The 12,471-nt window shown below is 49.9% G+C and overlaps 2 protein-coding genes across 3 annotated transcripts in view; one reads left to right on the plus strand and one right to left on the minus strand.

Moving 5' to 3' along the window:
- The window catches only part of LOC131202956 (serine/threonine-protein phosphatase 2A 55 kDa regulatory subunit B gamma isoform), a 47,131-nt gene extending 35,981 nt beyond the window's left edge, over window positions 1–11,150 (minus strand). The window contains exon 1 of one of the 2 annotated variants that reach the window (XM_058192678.1): window positions 10,757–11,150. In XM_058192678.1, coding sequence (XP_058048661.1) covers window positions 10,757–10,829 — 73 coding nt within the window. In that variant the 5' untranslated portion in view covers window positions 10,830–11,150. The remainder of the gene's footprint in view (window positions 1–10,756) is intronic. The other variant, XM_058192679.1, reaches the window with a different exon arrangement.
- LOC131203518 (atherin-like) overlaps window positions 1–12,471 on the plus strand; it is a 41,318-nt gene that overhangs the window by 28,377 nt on the left and 470 nt on the right. The window contains exon 2 of the mRNA XM_058193821.1: window positions 10,808–11,272. Coding sequence (XP_058049804.1) covers window positions 10,808–11,272 — 465 coding nt within the window. The remainder of the gene's footprint in view (window positions 1–10,807; window positions 11,273–12,471) is intronic.

Here is a 12,471-nt window from a genome sequence, read left to right on the forward strand (position 1 = left end):
TTTTTTTTCTGAAACTCTGTTTGGGGGCTTTTTTCTGAAGCTCTGTTTGGGAGCTTCTTTACTGAAGCGTCTTTCAGCCTCTGAAACCTCCATTTGAGAAGCTACATGGGCTACATTCAGAGTATAAGACGCACCCAGATTTTCACCTTCTTTTTTGGGGGAAAAAGGTGTGTCTTATACTCCAAAAAATATGGTATATGTTGAACATCTGCATGAAAAACCCACTGAGTGGCCAGAACAAAGCAATGTTTGCCCAAGGAACACGATGGGCTTTAGCTATTCATCATGTATAAAAGGAATCGGGTATAAATCAGATTAGATTATTCTCCATATGGTGAGGAAGTCAATTGCACTGTTTATTTATAGTATTTTAGGTTTACAGGTTGCTTGGGATTTTTCGTGTGCGCCTTTTTGTGCATTGGGTTCAGAGATGATATTCAGCTGGTTCATATCGATTCAGGCGAACTGGTAGCGGATATCGCGGGTGGGCCTGGCTACCCGCTCCAGCTCTACGATGTCCTATTTAGGCACATTTTCAAGGCCGGGCAGATGCGCGGAAGGTGCACAAGCGAGCAAAGCATGGAAGGGTGGTGAACCGGTGGTAAGAATATTGGGAACCCACCGCTGGTTGAGTTGCATGAAATACAATGTCTAGAACCAGTTCCAAAAATTCAGTCTTTACCACATCAAGGACTTGTCATTTTTGAAGGAGGGAGATCAAAACTCGTTGATTTCGGTCAACAGCCAGTTGATTCTAATGTCACATTGTACTGTATGTACGTATATGGGGAAATGACAAAATTAACTGGGTGTTTAGTGAATATTTTGCACATGACGTTTACAAAAGGTGTAGCTAGGTGTAGAGTAACAGAGTCACGTGTCACCGTAAATAAAACTCCGCAGAATGACTAGGAAATGTATTTAAATGTTGTGGCCTGTTGGTTGCCGGAGGGGCCCAGCAGCCAAATCAGAGGAGGAGGAGGAGGAGGAGGAGGCGTGGGAGTCAGGATCAGCATCAAGGCAATTTGAAAGCTCTGAGGGGGAAGAGGGAATGGAACTGGCAGAGAGAGAGAGACAGACAGAAGCAGAGCCTGGGCTGTCCGTCAGCCCTCAGATGGAGGGTCAACAGCCCCCAGGTCTGGAGGTGGCTGATGAGGAAGAGGAGGAACAACTGGGTCCAGTGCCTGATGTGCAGAAGGCAGAGGAGAGGAGAGCATTGGAAATCTATGGGCCGGTCCTTGGGACGGAAGAGCAAGAGCTGCTAGCAAAGCTCCACCCTAGCTCTGGAGATAAAAGGCAGGGGACGGAGATGAATAAATGTGGCAGACAACTATTCATCTCCTGGCCGGACAGACTTGTTAGCCTGCAGTGAGAGAGAAAATTTTTGCCGGGGCTGCCGGCGTTCCTAATAAAGGAATATTTGAGTTAACTTCAGAGGGTTTGTCATGTTTGGGGAGCCGGGTCAGAACATTAAAGATGGAGTTATCAACAGCTATTTTCACCAAACTGTTTTTTTTTTTTAAATTGTTATACTTTATATTACCTAACATTTTTCATTCTCCTCCTCCTCTGTTGATCGCCTTAGGATTTGCAACCAGCATTCGTCTTGAAAGTTTGTACTTCCCATATAATAATAATTAAAAAAAACGTATTGGTGGACCGCAAGGAAACACTGGAGCACTTTGAGTTTAATTATTTATGCCTTACTATTATGATTCCAGATTAATATTGAGAGTTTCAAGAACCTTCGATGTCAGAATTTTGGAGCAAGTCAACTCGGTACATGGCCAGTTCTAAATTCTGCAATAGAGCAGAATTTCATAAAAAACAGCGACCGAAAACACCATCAGGACACACCAACATGCTGTTCTGACCCAGCTCCCCAAACACGACAAACCCTCTGAAGCCAACTCAAATATTCTTTTCATTAGGCGTCCTGACAGCCCCTAACAAGTCCGTCCGGCAGGGAAATGAATAGTCCTCTGCCACATCTATTCATCTCCACCCCCTGAGCTAGTGTGAGGCTTCAGTGGTTCTTCCATCCCAAGGACCGGCCCATAGATTTCCACTGCTCTCCTCTCCTCTGCCTTCCGCGGATCCGCGTATCAGGCACTGGAGTTTTATTTACAGTGACACATGACTCTGTTACTCTACACATAGCTACATTGTGCTACGTCATGCGCAAAATATTCACTAAACATCCAAGCGTCAGGCACCGGACCCAGCTGTTCCTCCTCTTCGTCATCAGCCACTTCAGACCTGGGGGCTGTTGACTCTCCATCTGAGGGCTGATGGATGGCCCAGGCTCTGCCTCCATCTCTCTCTCTCTGCCAGCTCCATTCCCTCTTCCCTTTCGGAGCTCTCAGGTTGCCTTGAGGCTGGCCCTGACTCCCACACCTCCTCCTTCTCTAATTCAGCTGCTGGAGGGGCCAGCGGCCAACAGACCAGAGCACATGCCTAAGCCAACAGCTGGATCTTCCAGACCTCCCTGAAAGATAACAAGGAAGATCAGAGACAAATCAGATTTCAAAAAGTGATAGTTCGAAGGACACGATCCACCACAGAGAAGGACTACTACAGGAGACCTCACTTTACACAAAAGAATAATGGAGTATGTCCATTCTGCTGAGACAGGCAGAAATCATCAAAGGCAAACTGTCCCGCAAATAATCCGGTCTTAACGCTTTATAGGACTTTCTAGGCGAAAACAGGAAGTGCATTTTCTGGCGCGCGCATGCCCCCTGGGCAGCTCCTCTTCCGGGTCGCGTCACAGACGAGCGCACTTGGTGCCGAAAAGGTTAACCATCGCTGCTATAGGGTTTCCTGCCTAAGCGGGAGGGTTGGACTAGAAGACCTCCAAACTCCCTTCCAACTCTGTGATTCTATTCTATTCAATCCCCAGGCACCCCACAAAAGAGGTATAGAAGGTCAGCACGGATTTCTCGGGGATAAACGGAATCCAATTTTTAAAAATCCACCTGGCGAATGTGGGGAAAATATTAGATACGCTAGACCTGGATTTCGTCAAAGCATTTGACAAAGTTTCCATGATGTTAGCGCTTGACGTGGGTAAGATGCCATGACAATTAGGTTTGAACTTTAACTGTGTTGTGGTCCGCCAGCAGCCTGTGGACCTGGCAGTGGAGTCAGACAGTGGGGAGGCTGGGGAGGACAATGGGCCAGTTCTGGAGTCAGGGGAAGGCCCTGATGAGGGCTCTGTTGTGCCTCGTCCGCTTTCCCCGCAGCCGGGCCTTCTTATCTGCTTCCGAACGCTGAGGAATGTCCTAGTATGCCTCCCAGCCCCAGCCCTGGCTCCATGCCCAGACAGGCTGAGGAGGAGGAAGCACCTCCAGCCCCCAGCTCTGGCTCCATGCCCAGGCAAACGGAGCAACTAGACCCCTCCCCACAGCATGTGAGCCTGAGGAGGTCAATTACCAACAGCTGCAGACTGGAGTGACCTCGCTCAGAAGAATTGATAGGCGGCGGCGACAGAAGGAAGGGAGGGGCAGGCCGAGATAAGTGCTGAGTCATGGAGCCACACCCCATGGCCTATATAAAGGATCTGCTTTCTGGCATTCTCTGAGTCAGGCAAAGTCTACCTTATCTTGCTGAAATCACTTTCTGGTCTCCTGCCCGCCTTGAGAACTTTGCTGGCAGAGCTGCAGAGGCACGCCTGATTCGGATTTCCCTGACCCAGCTGTCAGCGGAGGAGTGGGACACAACAGGCTCTGCGTCGGAGGAAGAGATGGGGCCAGGGCCATCTGGGAGTGATGCACAGACTCCGGAGCCTCCAGAGCAGTGGTGAAATCCAATTTTTTTTACTACCGGTTCTGTGGGCATGGTTTGGTTGACAGCAGAGAGGCAGAGAAACAGGAGGAGCCTGTTCCTAGTGCAGGCATGCAAAGAGCTGCCAGAAGGCAAGAGCAGCTAAAGCAAAAATGACGACTCAGCAGTAAGGCCAGGAGATGATTGGCCCCTCCCATAAGGTTTAAAACAGCAGCAGCGAGCCGTTGGGTTCTTTGCAGAAAAGCAACATTGATTCCATTGCTTCTTGTCAGCGTCTCTTGAACTTTGTGGGGATTTTGCCAAAAAAAGCCTTTGGCAGGTTGCCAAAGACATCAAAGGTTGGTGATAAGGCCGATGGGCAGGTTATTAAGAATATTTTGTTTTGGACGAAGCTGAGAATAAATTAATTCTCAGCTGTTTTAATAAAATAAGTTTGTTGAGGACTGAATTGTGTTTAGTAATCACTACTTGGGCCTGCTGTGAAGGTTGGACCATAAGAAAGGCTGAGTACCAAAGAACTGAGGCCTTTGAACTCTGGTGCTGGAGAAGACTCCTGTGAGTCCCTTGGACTGCAAGGCGATCTAACCGGTCAGTCCTAGAGGAGATCAACCCTGACTGCTCTTTAGAAGGCCAGATCCTGAAGATGAAACTGAAATACTTTGGCCACTTAATGAGAAAGAAGGACTCACTGGAGAAGAGCCTAATGCTGGGAAAGATTGAGGGCAAAAGAAGAAGGGGACGACAGAGAACGAGGTGGCTGGACGGAGTCACTAAAGCAGTAGGCATGAGTTTAAATGGACTCCAGAGGATGGTAGAGGACAGGAAGGCCTGGAGGAATGTTGTCCATGGGGTCGCGATGGGTCGGCCACGATTTCGGACTTTGCAACTAACAACAACAACTTGGGCCAGCTAGCAAGCTAGCTTAAGTATCCTGAGTTATCTGCAATATGTCCTCATAAATCTCATAGAAAAAGCAATCCGGTGGGGTGCTACCACATTTGGTCTTGTGAACGTCAACCTTTCATTATGGATTTGATGAAGGAAGCAGTGAGGAAGGTTTACAGAGTCTGTAGATCCCATCAAATGGGGTGGAGGAGCTGATACTTTGGAAAACAGAAATAACATTCAAAATGATCCTGATAAAATTTAGAGACATGACTAAAATTGACAAAACGAAGCAGAGGTATAACCAAAACCATTGCAAAACTCTCCTAAAAGAAACATATCAAGAGTAGAGACGGAAGTACAGAATTACAGGAGGGGAAGGGACCTTAGAGGTCTTCTAGTCAAGGGGTCTCCAACCTTGGCAACTTTAAGACTTCTGGACTTCAACTCCCAGAATTTCTCAGCCAGCTTTCTGGGAGTTGAAGTCCACAAGTCTTAAAGTTGCCAAGGTTGGAGACCCCTGTATCTAGTCCAATCTTCTGCTAGGGCAGAAATCTTCAAACCATCCCAGCCAAAGGGTTCTCTAACCTTTTCTTGAAAGCCTCCAGTGATGAAGCATACACAACTTCAGGAGGTAGGTTGTTTGAGCATTTCATAATTCTGCCAGTCAAGATATTCCTCCTTATTTCAAATTTGGATCTGCCTCCTATAAGCTCCCACCTGCTGGTAGAATGGGACAATTTACTGCAGCCAACTCACCATGGGACAACTTGACATTGGCCAACTCATTGTGGTACAACTCATCATACAATTCAACAATTCCATTTGATTATTTAAAATCATTTTAAAACATATTTTAATTTCTGTCATTCATCTTTCATGTTGTCCCTCTCTTGGCCTCCTTTCTTTAATGATTCTATTCCACCAATTCATCGATATTAGTGTAACTCTTGTCCTGTGGCAAGTTGTCCGGCAGTGAGACGTTCTGCAGTGAGTTGGCCGTGGTGAGTTGGCCTCAACCAGTTGGCTATAGTGAGTTGGCCATGGTGAGTTGGCCATGATGAGTTGGCCTTGGTGGGTTGGCCATGGCGAGTCGGCCAAGATGAGTTGGCCATGGTGAGTTGGCCAAGGTGAGTTGGCCATGGTGAGTTGGCCAAGGTGAATTGGCCAAGGTGAGTTGCCATGGTGAATTGGCCATAGCAAGTTGGCCATGGTGAGTTGGCCGTGGTGAGTTGGCCTCAACCAGTTGGCTATAGTGAGTTGGCCATGTTGAGTTGACCATGGTGAATTGGCCATGGTGAGTTGGCCATGGCGAGTTGGCCATGATGAGTTGGCCATGGCAAGTCGGCCATGGCAAGTTGGTCATGGCAAGTTGGCCAAGGTAAATTGGTCAAGGTGAGTTGGCCATGTTTAGCGAGTTGACATAGACCCCCTGCTGGTTCTCATCCCACCCTTGGCAGAATCAACCCACACCCTCTTCCCTGGATGGTCCTTCAAGTATTGGAAAACTGCTTTCGTGTCTCCTCTTCACCTTCTCTTCCTTAAGTCTTTAAGGATAGTGCTTGACCTACAGCCAGTCTTTTCACAACCATTTGAAATTATGATCGATTTTTTTTAAAAAAAAACTTCTGACCCATCTTTAAAGTTATGCCTACTGCATCCCCCACCTGCAGTCATGTGATCCCCTGTCAAGGCATTTGACAAGCAGCTTGTATTTGCAATCATGGATTGTGGCCTTCCACAGTCACATCATTACAATGACTGACTTTTTTGCGACTGTCCAACAGAAAACAGCAAAAGCAACCATTGGATTGGATATGCCACATTTACTTAACTGCTATGTGGTTCACTTAAAGACCATGGTGACTCGCTTCATGGCTCATTTCACACACCTGCTCAAGCCTCACACACCTGGCATCGTCTTTTCACATTTCAATACAGGTAGTCCTCGACTCAACAACAGTTCATTTAGTGACCGTTCAGAGTTACAACGTCACTGAAAAAAAGGGACTTCTGGCCGTTTTTCATACTTACGACCATTGCAGCATCCCCATGGCCACGCGACTTACATTCGGATGCTTCACAACCAGGCTCACATTATTTATTTATTTATTTATTTATTTATTTATTTATTTATTTATTTATTTATTTATTTATTTATTTAAATTTTTATACCGCCCTTCTCCCGAAGGACTCAGGGCGGTGTAACAGCCAAGATAAAAACAGTAAATATACAAAGTTAAAAATATCAATTTAAAATACCTATTCAATAGTGGCCGAATTAAAACCGTCAGATTGACCTAACCTAAAATACCCCATATAAAATTACAGAAGATTAAAAAATTTAAAATTTAAAAATTTAAAAATCAGTCCAGTCCCGCTTGAACAAATAAATGAGTTTTTAATTCCCGGCGGAACGTCCGAAGGTCAGATATTAAACACAAACCGGGGGGAAGGTCGTTCCAGAGAGTAGGTGCTCCAACGGAGAAGGCCCTTCCCCTGGGGGCCGCCAGCCGGCATTGCTTGGCGGACGGCACCCTGAGGAGACCCTCTCTGTGTGAGCGTACGGGTCGATGGGAGGCATACGGTAACAGCAGGCGGTCCCGTAAGTACCCGGGCCCTAAGCCATGGAGCACTTTAAAGGTGGTAACCAAAACCTTGAAGCGCACCCGAAAGACCACAGGTAGCCAGTGCAGACTGCGCAGGAGCAGTGTTACCCGGGAGCAACGAGGAGCTCCCTCGATCACCCGCGCAGCTGCATTCTGGACTAACTGGAGTCCCCGGGTGCACTTCAGGAGTAGCCCCATGTAGAGAGCATCGCAATAATCCAGACGGGAAGTGACGAGAGCGTGAGTGAGCGTGCATAAGGCATCCCGGTCCAGAAAGGGACACAACTGACGGACCAGGCGAACCTGGTAAAAGGCTCTCCTGGAGACGGCCGCCAAATGATCTGTAAACGACAGCCGTCCATCCAGGAGAACGCCTAAGTTGCGTACCCTCTCCGTCGGGGCCAGTGACTCGCCCCCAACAGACAGCCGCGGTTGCAGCTGACTGTACCGGGGTGCCGGCATCCACAGCCACTCCGTCTTGGATGGATTGAGCCTGAGTCTGTTTCTCCCCATCCAGACCCGGATTTATGATGGCTGCAGCATCCTTGGGTCACGTGATCCCCTTTTGCGACCTTCTGGCAAGGAAGATCAACAGGGAAGCCAGATTCGCTTAACAACCGGGTTACTCACTCAACAGCTGCAGCGGTTCACTTAACAACGGTGGCCAGGAAGGTTGCAAAACGGGGACAAGACTCTTTCTGAACAAATGCCTCGCTTGAGCAGCAGACATTTTGGGCTCAGTTGCGGTTGTGCGAGTTGTGCAAGGGACCCGGCGGCTCAGTGGCTAAGACGCTGGGCTTGTCGATCGAAAGGTCGGCAGTTCGGCGGTTCGAATCCCTAGTGCTGCCGCGTAATGGGGTGAGCTCCCGTGACTTGTCCCAGCTTCTGCCAACCTAGCAGTTCGAAAGCAGGTAAAAAATGCAAGTAGAAAAATAGGGACCACCTTTGGTGGGAAGGGAACAGCGTTCCGTGCGCCTTTGGCGTTGAGTCATGCCGGCCACATGACCACGGAGACGTCTTCGGACAGTGCTGGCTCTTCGGCTTTGAAACGGAGATGAGCACCGCCTCCTAGAGTCGGGAATGATTCGCACATATGTGCCAGGGGAACCTTTACCTTTACTTTTGTGGCTGTAAGTCGAGGACTAAGGGACCCATTTCATTTCTTTGCAGCCATCCTGGATCCAGTTCCGGCTGTGAAACACAATCGCACACGTGATCTGATTTTTATTTTTTTTTAACCCAGTGACAACGGCAGAACTAACTGCAAAGCCCAGCTGGACGTTTCCAAGAGAGCTGCTGATATGCTGAAGTTAAGCTTTCCAATCAGTGGCCATTTTTTCTGGAGCTTCCCTCTGCCTTTTTCAATTCATCCTTTCCTCCCTTCCTTTTTTTGCTGCTGCTGTTGTTGTGGTGGTGGGTTGTGATTAATTGCGATGCACGTCTGAGAAACTGCTGACTACAGCGGCACGACCCAGTCCCACCTCCCCGAACCCTGGAAAAATTTTATACCCTGATGGAAATACAAGCGAGCTTTTAATCCTGCAACCCACGTATTTATTTAGTCGTGCATTTACAATGGCTCGCAGAAGCACTGAAATGCCATCTAGGCCCAGACAGAGAGAGAGAGAAAAGCAATATTATTGAGAGAGAAGCCAAAAATGTATGGATAGAGAAATTGCTAAGCTAAGCTAAGTTCTCGAGGTAAAACAAATCATTAGAAAACAAGATTCAAAGGCACTTTACGCCTCGTGCAATAGATCCCAGCGCCTGTCCCGGTTTCTTAGCGCAGTCAACCTTAAAAGGGGGGGGACCAAAACCAGGGGGAAGGTACCAGAAACTGGGGTGGAGATACCATTAGGAGCCTGATCAAGATGGGCTGCTTCTGAGAAGGTTCCAGAAGGTGTCGAGCCAGAGGCCCAGAAAACTCTCTAGAACTGGAGCTGGGAGGGGACAGAGCATTTCCCCCCTCCTTGGTTGGGAAGAGGGGTGGGGGGTTTGCAGAGAGTTTGCTCGTATTCTAGGCGCTTGTCAGTTCATCCGTCAAAGTCAGGCGAAGAGCAGGCCCCTAAACCCCCGTTTTCAAATGCGGTAGGATTGGGGGCCCTCTCCCTCCTCCTATCCGTTTCCTCCATGTGCCAGTGAACTTGGGGAGGGTCAGAGGCGAGGAAGAGAGGGCATGATTGCGGCAACCCGTGCCTCTTTTGTCAGGAGACGAATAGTAAGGGCTGTGGGCATGTTTTACAAGCTCGGTTGCCTGTCGTGGGAGGCTCAGGCGAGATGCTGCTTGGACGTGAGTCATCATGGCAGCTCGGAAGCTCAGCAATAAATATATATATATTTATATATTGATATATATATATAAATATATATATATTTATATATTTATATATATATAGGCCCATCAGTCTGCTTAGAGGTGAATAGGGAAGAGCAGCTGTTCTCTCCCTTAATTCCGGGCTCACTGGATCACTGCAGATGGATCCTGGCTAACCCGCCACCCTCCCGGCCTTCCAGCTGCATCTCCGAAAGGACGCACACCAGCTGTCCCGTCTGCGATGCTTCCCGTCCTCTCTTTTTAAAATAGCTATCGTGCAGACAAAAGCTATCGACCTAAAGCCAAAATGAGGAGAGACACCCAAATGTGTGTGTCCCCCCCCAAAAAAAACAACAACAACTCCAAAAGGACCAAAATGAAAACTAGGGACCATCCCCAAACTTTCTCAGGCTTTTTCCTCCTTCGGGAGCAAACGGGCAGCCGCCTAGCTTCTGTTGTTATTTCAAGAGAAAGCAGCAAACCCCCCCCCCCGCTCCAAATCTCCAGGTGTGCGTGTTGTGAGATAGACCTCCTGGAGGCCATCAAACCTAAGTTGTGCTGCAGAACCATTTGCAAGGGAGGGCAAGAGACACGGCTGACACCCCCTCACCCCACTCTCCTCCCCAGGCCGCCTCCCGCCCCCTTGGATAAAAGATGCTGCAACCGCTACACCAGGCACCCGGCTTGCTATGAAATGGAGCCAGGTTGGCCTTACCTGCGCAGCCCCCCCCCACCCCAACCCCCATGGATGCAAGAGGCTCTCCTCTTTTCCACCCTCCCCACCCACCCCGGAGAAGGCGGGATCCAGATGGCCGGCCTCTTTCCCAGGGGAGCCGGCTCCGCAGGGACCCCTTGGGTGAAGTTGCTCCCCCCCCCGCGCCCCACAGCATCCCGCAGGCTGCGCTTTCGATATCTTTCCCCCCTTCCTCCCCCTTTCCAAAGCCACCCACCCACCCACCCACCCATCCAGCAGGAGGTGGCCGTGCCCCGTTTCTCCCACCTTTCTTCCCTCCCTCGGGCTTTTTCGCAGGCGAGAGACGGGGGATGGGGGAGATGGGGGAGAAGCAGTGGGCGCATCCTCAGCCCAATGCGCCGTTTGGATGGCTGCGCTTGGCGAAGCAGAGCGGTGGGTGGTGGGTGGGAGATCGCGGCGAATGGTTACCTTCAGTCACATAGTTGTGATCCCGCAGAAAGCCCTGGTTGATGTTCGGAGCGGGCTCCGTCTCCTCGCCCATTGACCGCGCCGCCGGATTACTCAGCAGCCGCCGCAGCGGACAGGCTGACCCAGCAGAGGGAGGGCGGCGGGGGAGCGGCTGCCATCGCTCAGCCCAACCGGGCAGCCCTGCCCTTGGCGGAGGAAGAAGAGGAGGAGGAGGAAGAGGAGGAGGACGGGCCCCGCTTCATGGAGCCGAGGGATCGGCCGAGCCGCTTTCCCGCAAGCAGCGGAGGATGCGGCTTTGCGCCAGCGACATCCAGAGATGCTCCAGCCTTAGCAACGGCGCCCGCAGCTCCGGAGAGCCCCCTCCCCGCTGGAACGGAGGAGACGTCAAGCGGACCCCCCCCCTCCCCACCCTCGCCGCAAGAGGCGGGGGCGGGGGGCGACGGCCAGCCCCGGCCCCTCCGCCTTTACGAAGCAGGCAGGCCCCTCCCCGCCGGACTTGCCAGCCAACCAGCCCAGGTGGGCATAGAAAGCCAAGGAACGGGTCCTTAGGTGGCGGGGGGGGCGGGGGGGGGAAGAGTGTGTGGTGGGGGGAGAGGGATCGCGCCCGTAAGGACGCCGGCCAGTTCCCCCTTCTCTGCCCTTGAAGAGGACCTCTCTCCTTTTGCGGTTGGAATGGGCGAAGGGGCGATCCAGGCGCTCTCAACCTTTGGTAACTTTTCAAGACTTGTGGATTTCAACTCCCAGGATTCCCCAGCCAGCCAAAAATCCCAAAGGTGCTTTTTCGGGACTCCTGAAAATGCACCTTTGAGACACCCAGGCTGAGATGCTCCCTAGGTAAGTCCACTAAGTCTTCAAACCAAGGTAGGACACCCCCCCCCCTGCCCTAAATAACACAGTCCTATGCCGCCTGGATGTCTTTGATCAAATCCCTCCTGGATTAAGTGGGAAAGGGGACCCCTGGAAGAGCACGAAGAGGGGTCAGAGAGGGATGGACTCCTTTTTCTCCCCCCCCAACCCCCCCCCCCAGCTAATGTCCAGCAAAAGGCTGCCTGTCTCTTGTTTCACCTGGGCACACCTGATTCATCTTCTCAGCCTCCATGGAGCCACCTGGAGCAGCAGCAGGAGAGTTGGCACAAGAGTGGGGGGGGGCTTAGTAGCTCACGAAGCCTCCCCCCCCCCAAAAAAAAAAGCATAGCAGGAGCACTGCCACCAGAGGCGTTGTTGGGGTTGCTGAGGCTTGACTCCAAGAGCGAAGCTAGGCTGGGCTCCTTTCCTCTCAGCATAACAGAGTTGGAAGAGGCCTTAGAATAGAATAGAATTGGAAGAGGCCTTCTAGAATAGAATAGAATAGAATAGAATAGAATAGAATAGAATAGAACAGAACAGAACAGAACAGAACAGAACAGAACAGAATAGAATAGAATAGAATAGAATAGAATAGAATAGAATAGAATTCTTTATTGGCCAAGTGTGATTGGACACACAAGGAATTTGTCTTGGTGCATATGCTCTCAGTGTACATAAAAGAAAAGATACGTTCATCAAGGTACAACATTTACAACACAAATGATGGTCAATATATCAATATAAATCATAAGGATTGCCAGCAACAAGTTACAGTCATACAGTCATAAGTGGAAAGAGATTGGTGATGGGAACTATGAAACGATTAATAGTAGTGCAGATTTAGTAAATAGTTTGACAGTGTTGAGGGA

The sequence above is a fragment of the Ahaetulla prasina genome, chromosome 8 (assembly GCF_028640845.1).
Source record: "Ahaetulla prasina isolate Xishuangbanna chromosome 8, ASM2864084v1, whole genome shotgun sequence".
Classification (NCBI taxonomy): Eukaryota; Metazoa; Chordata; class Lepidosauria; order Squamata; family Colubridae; genus Ahaetulla; species Ahaetulla prasina.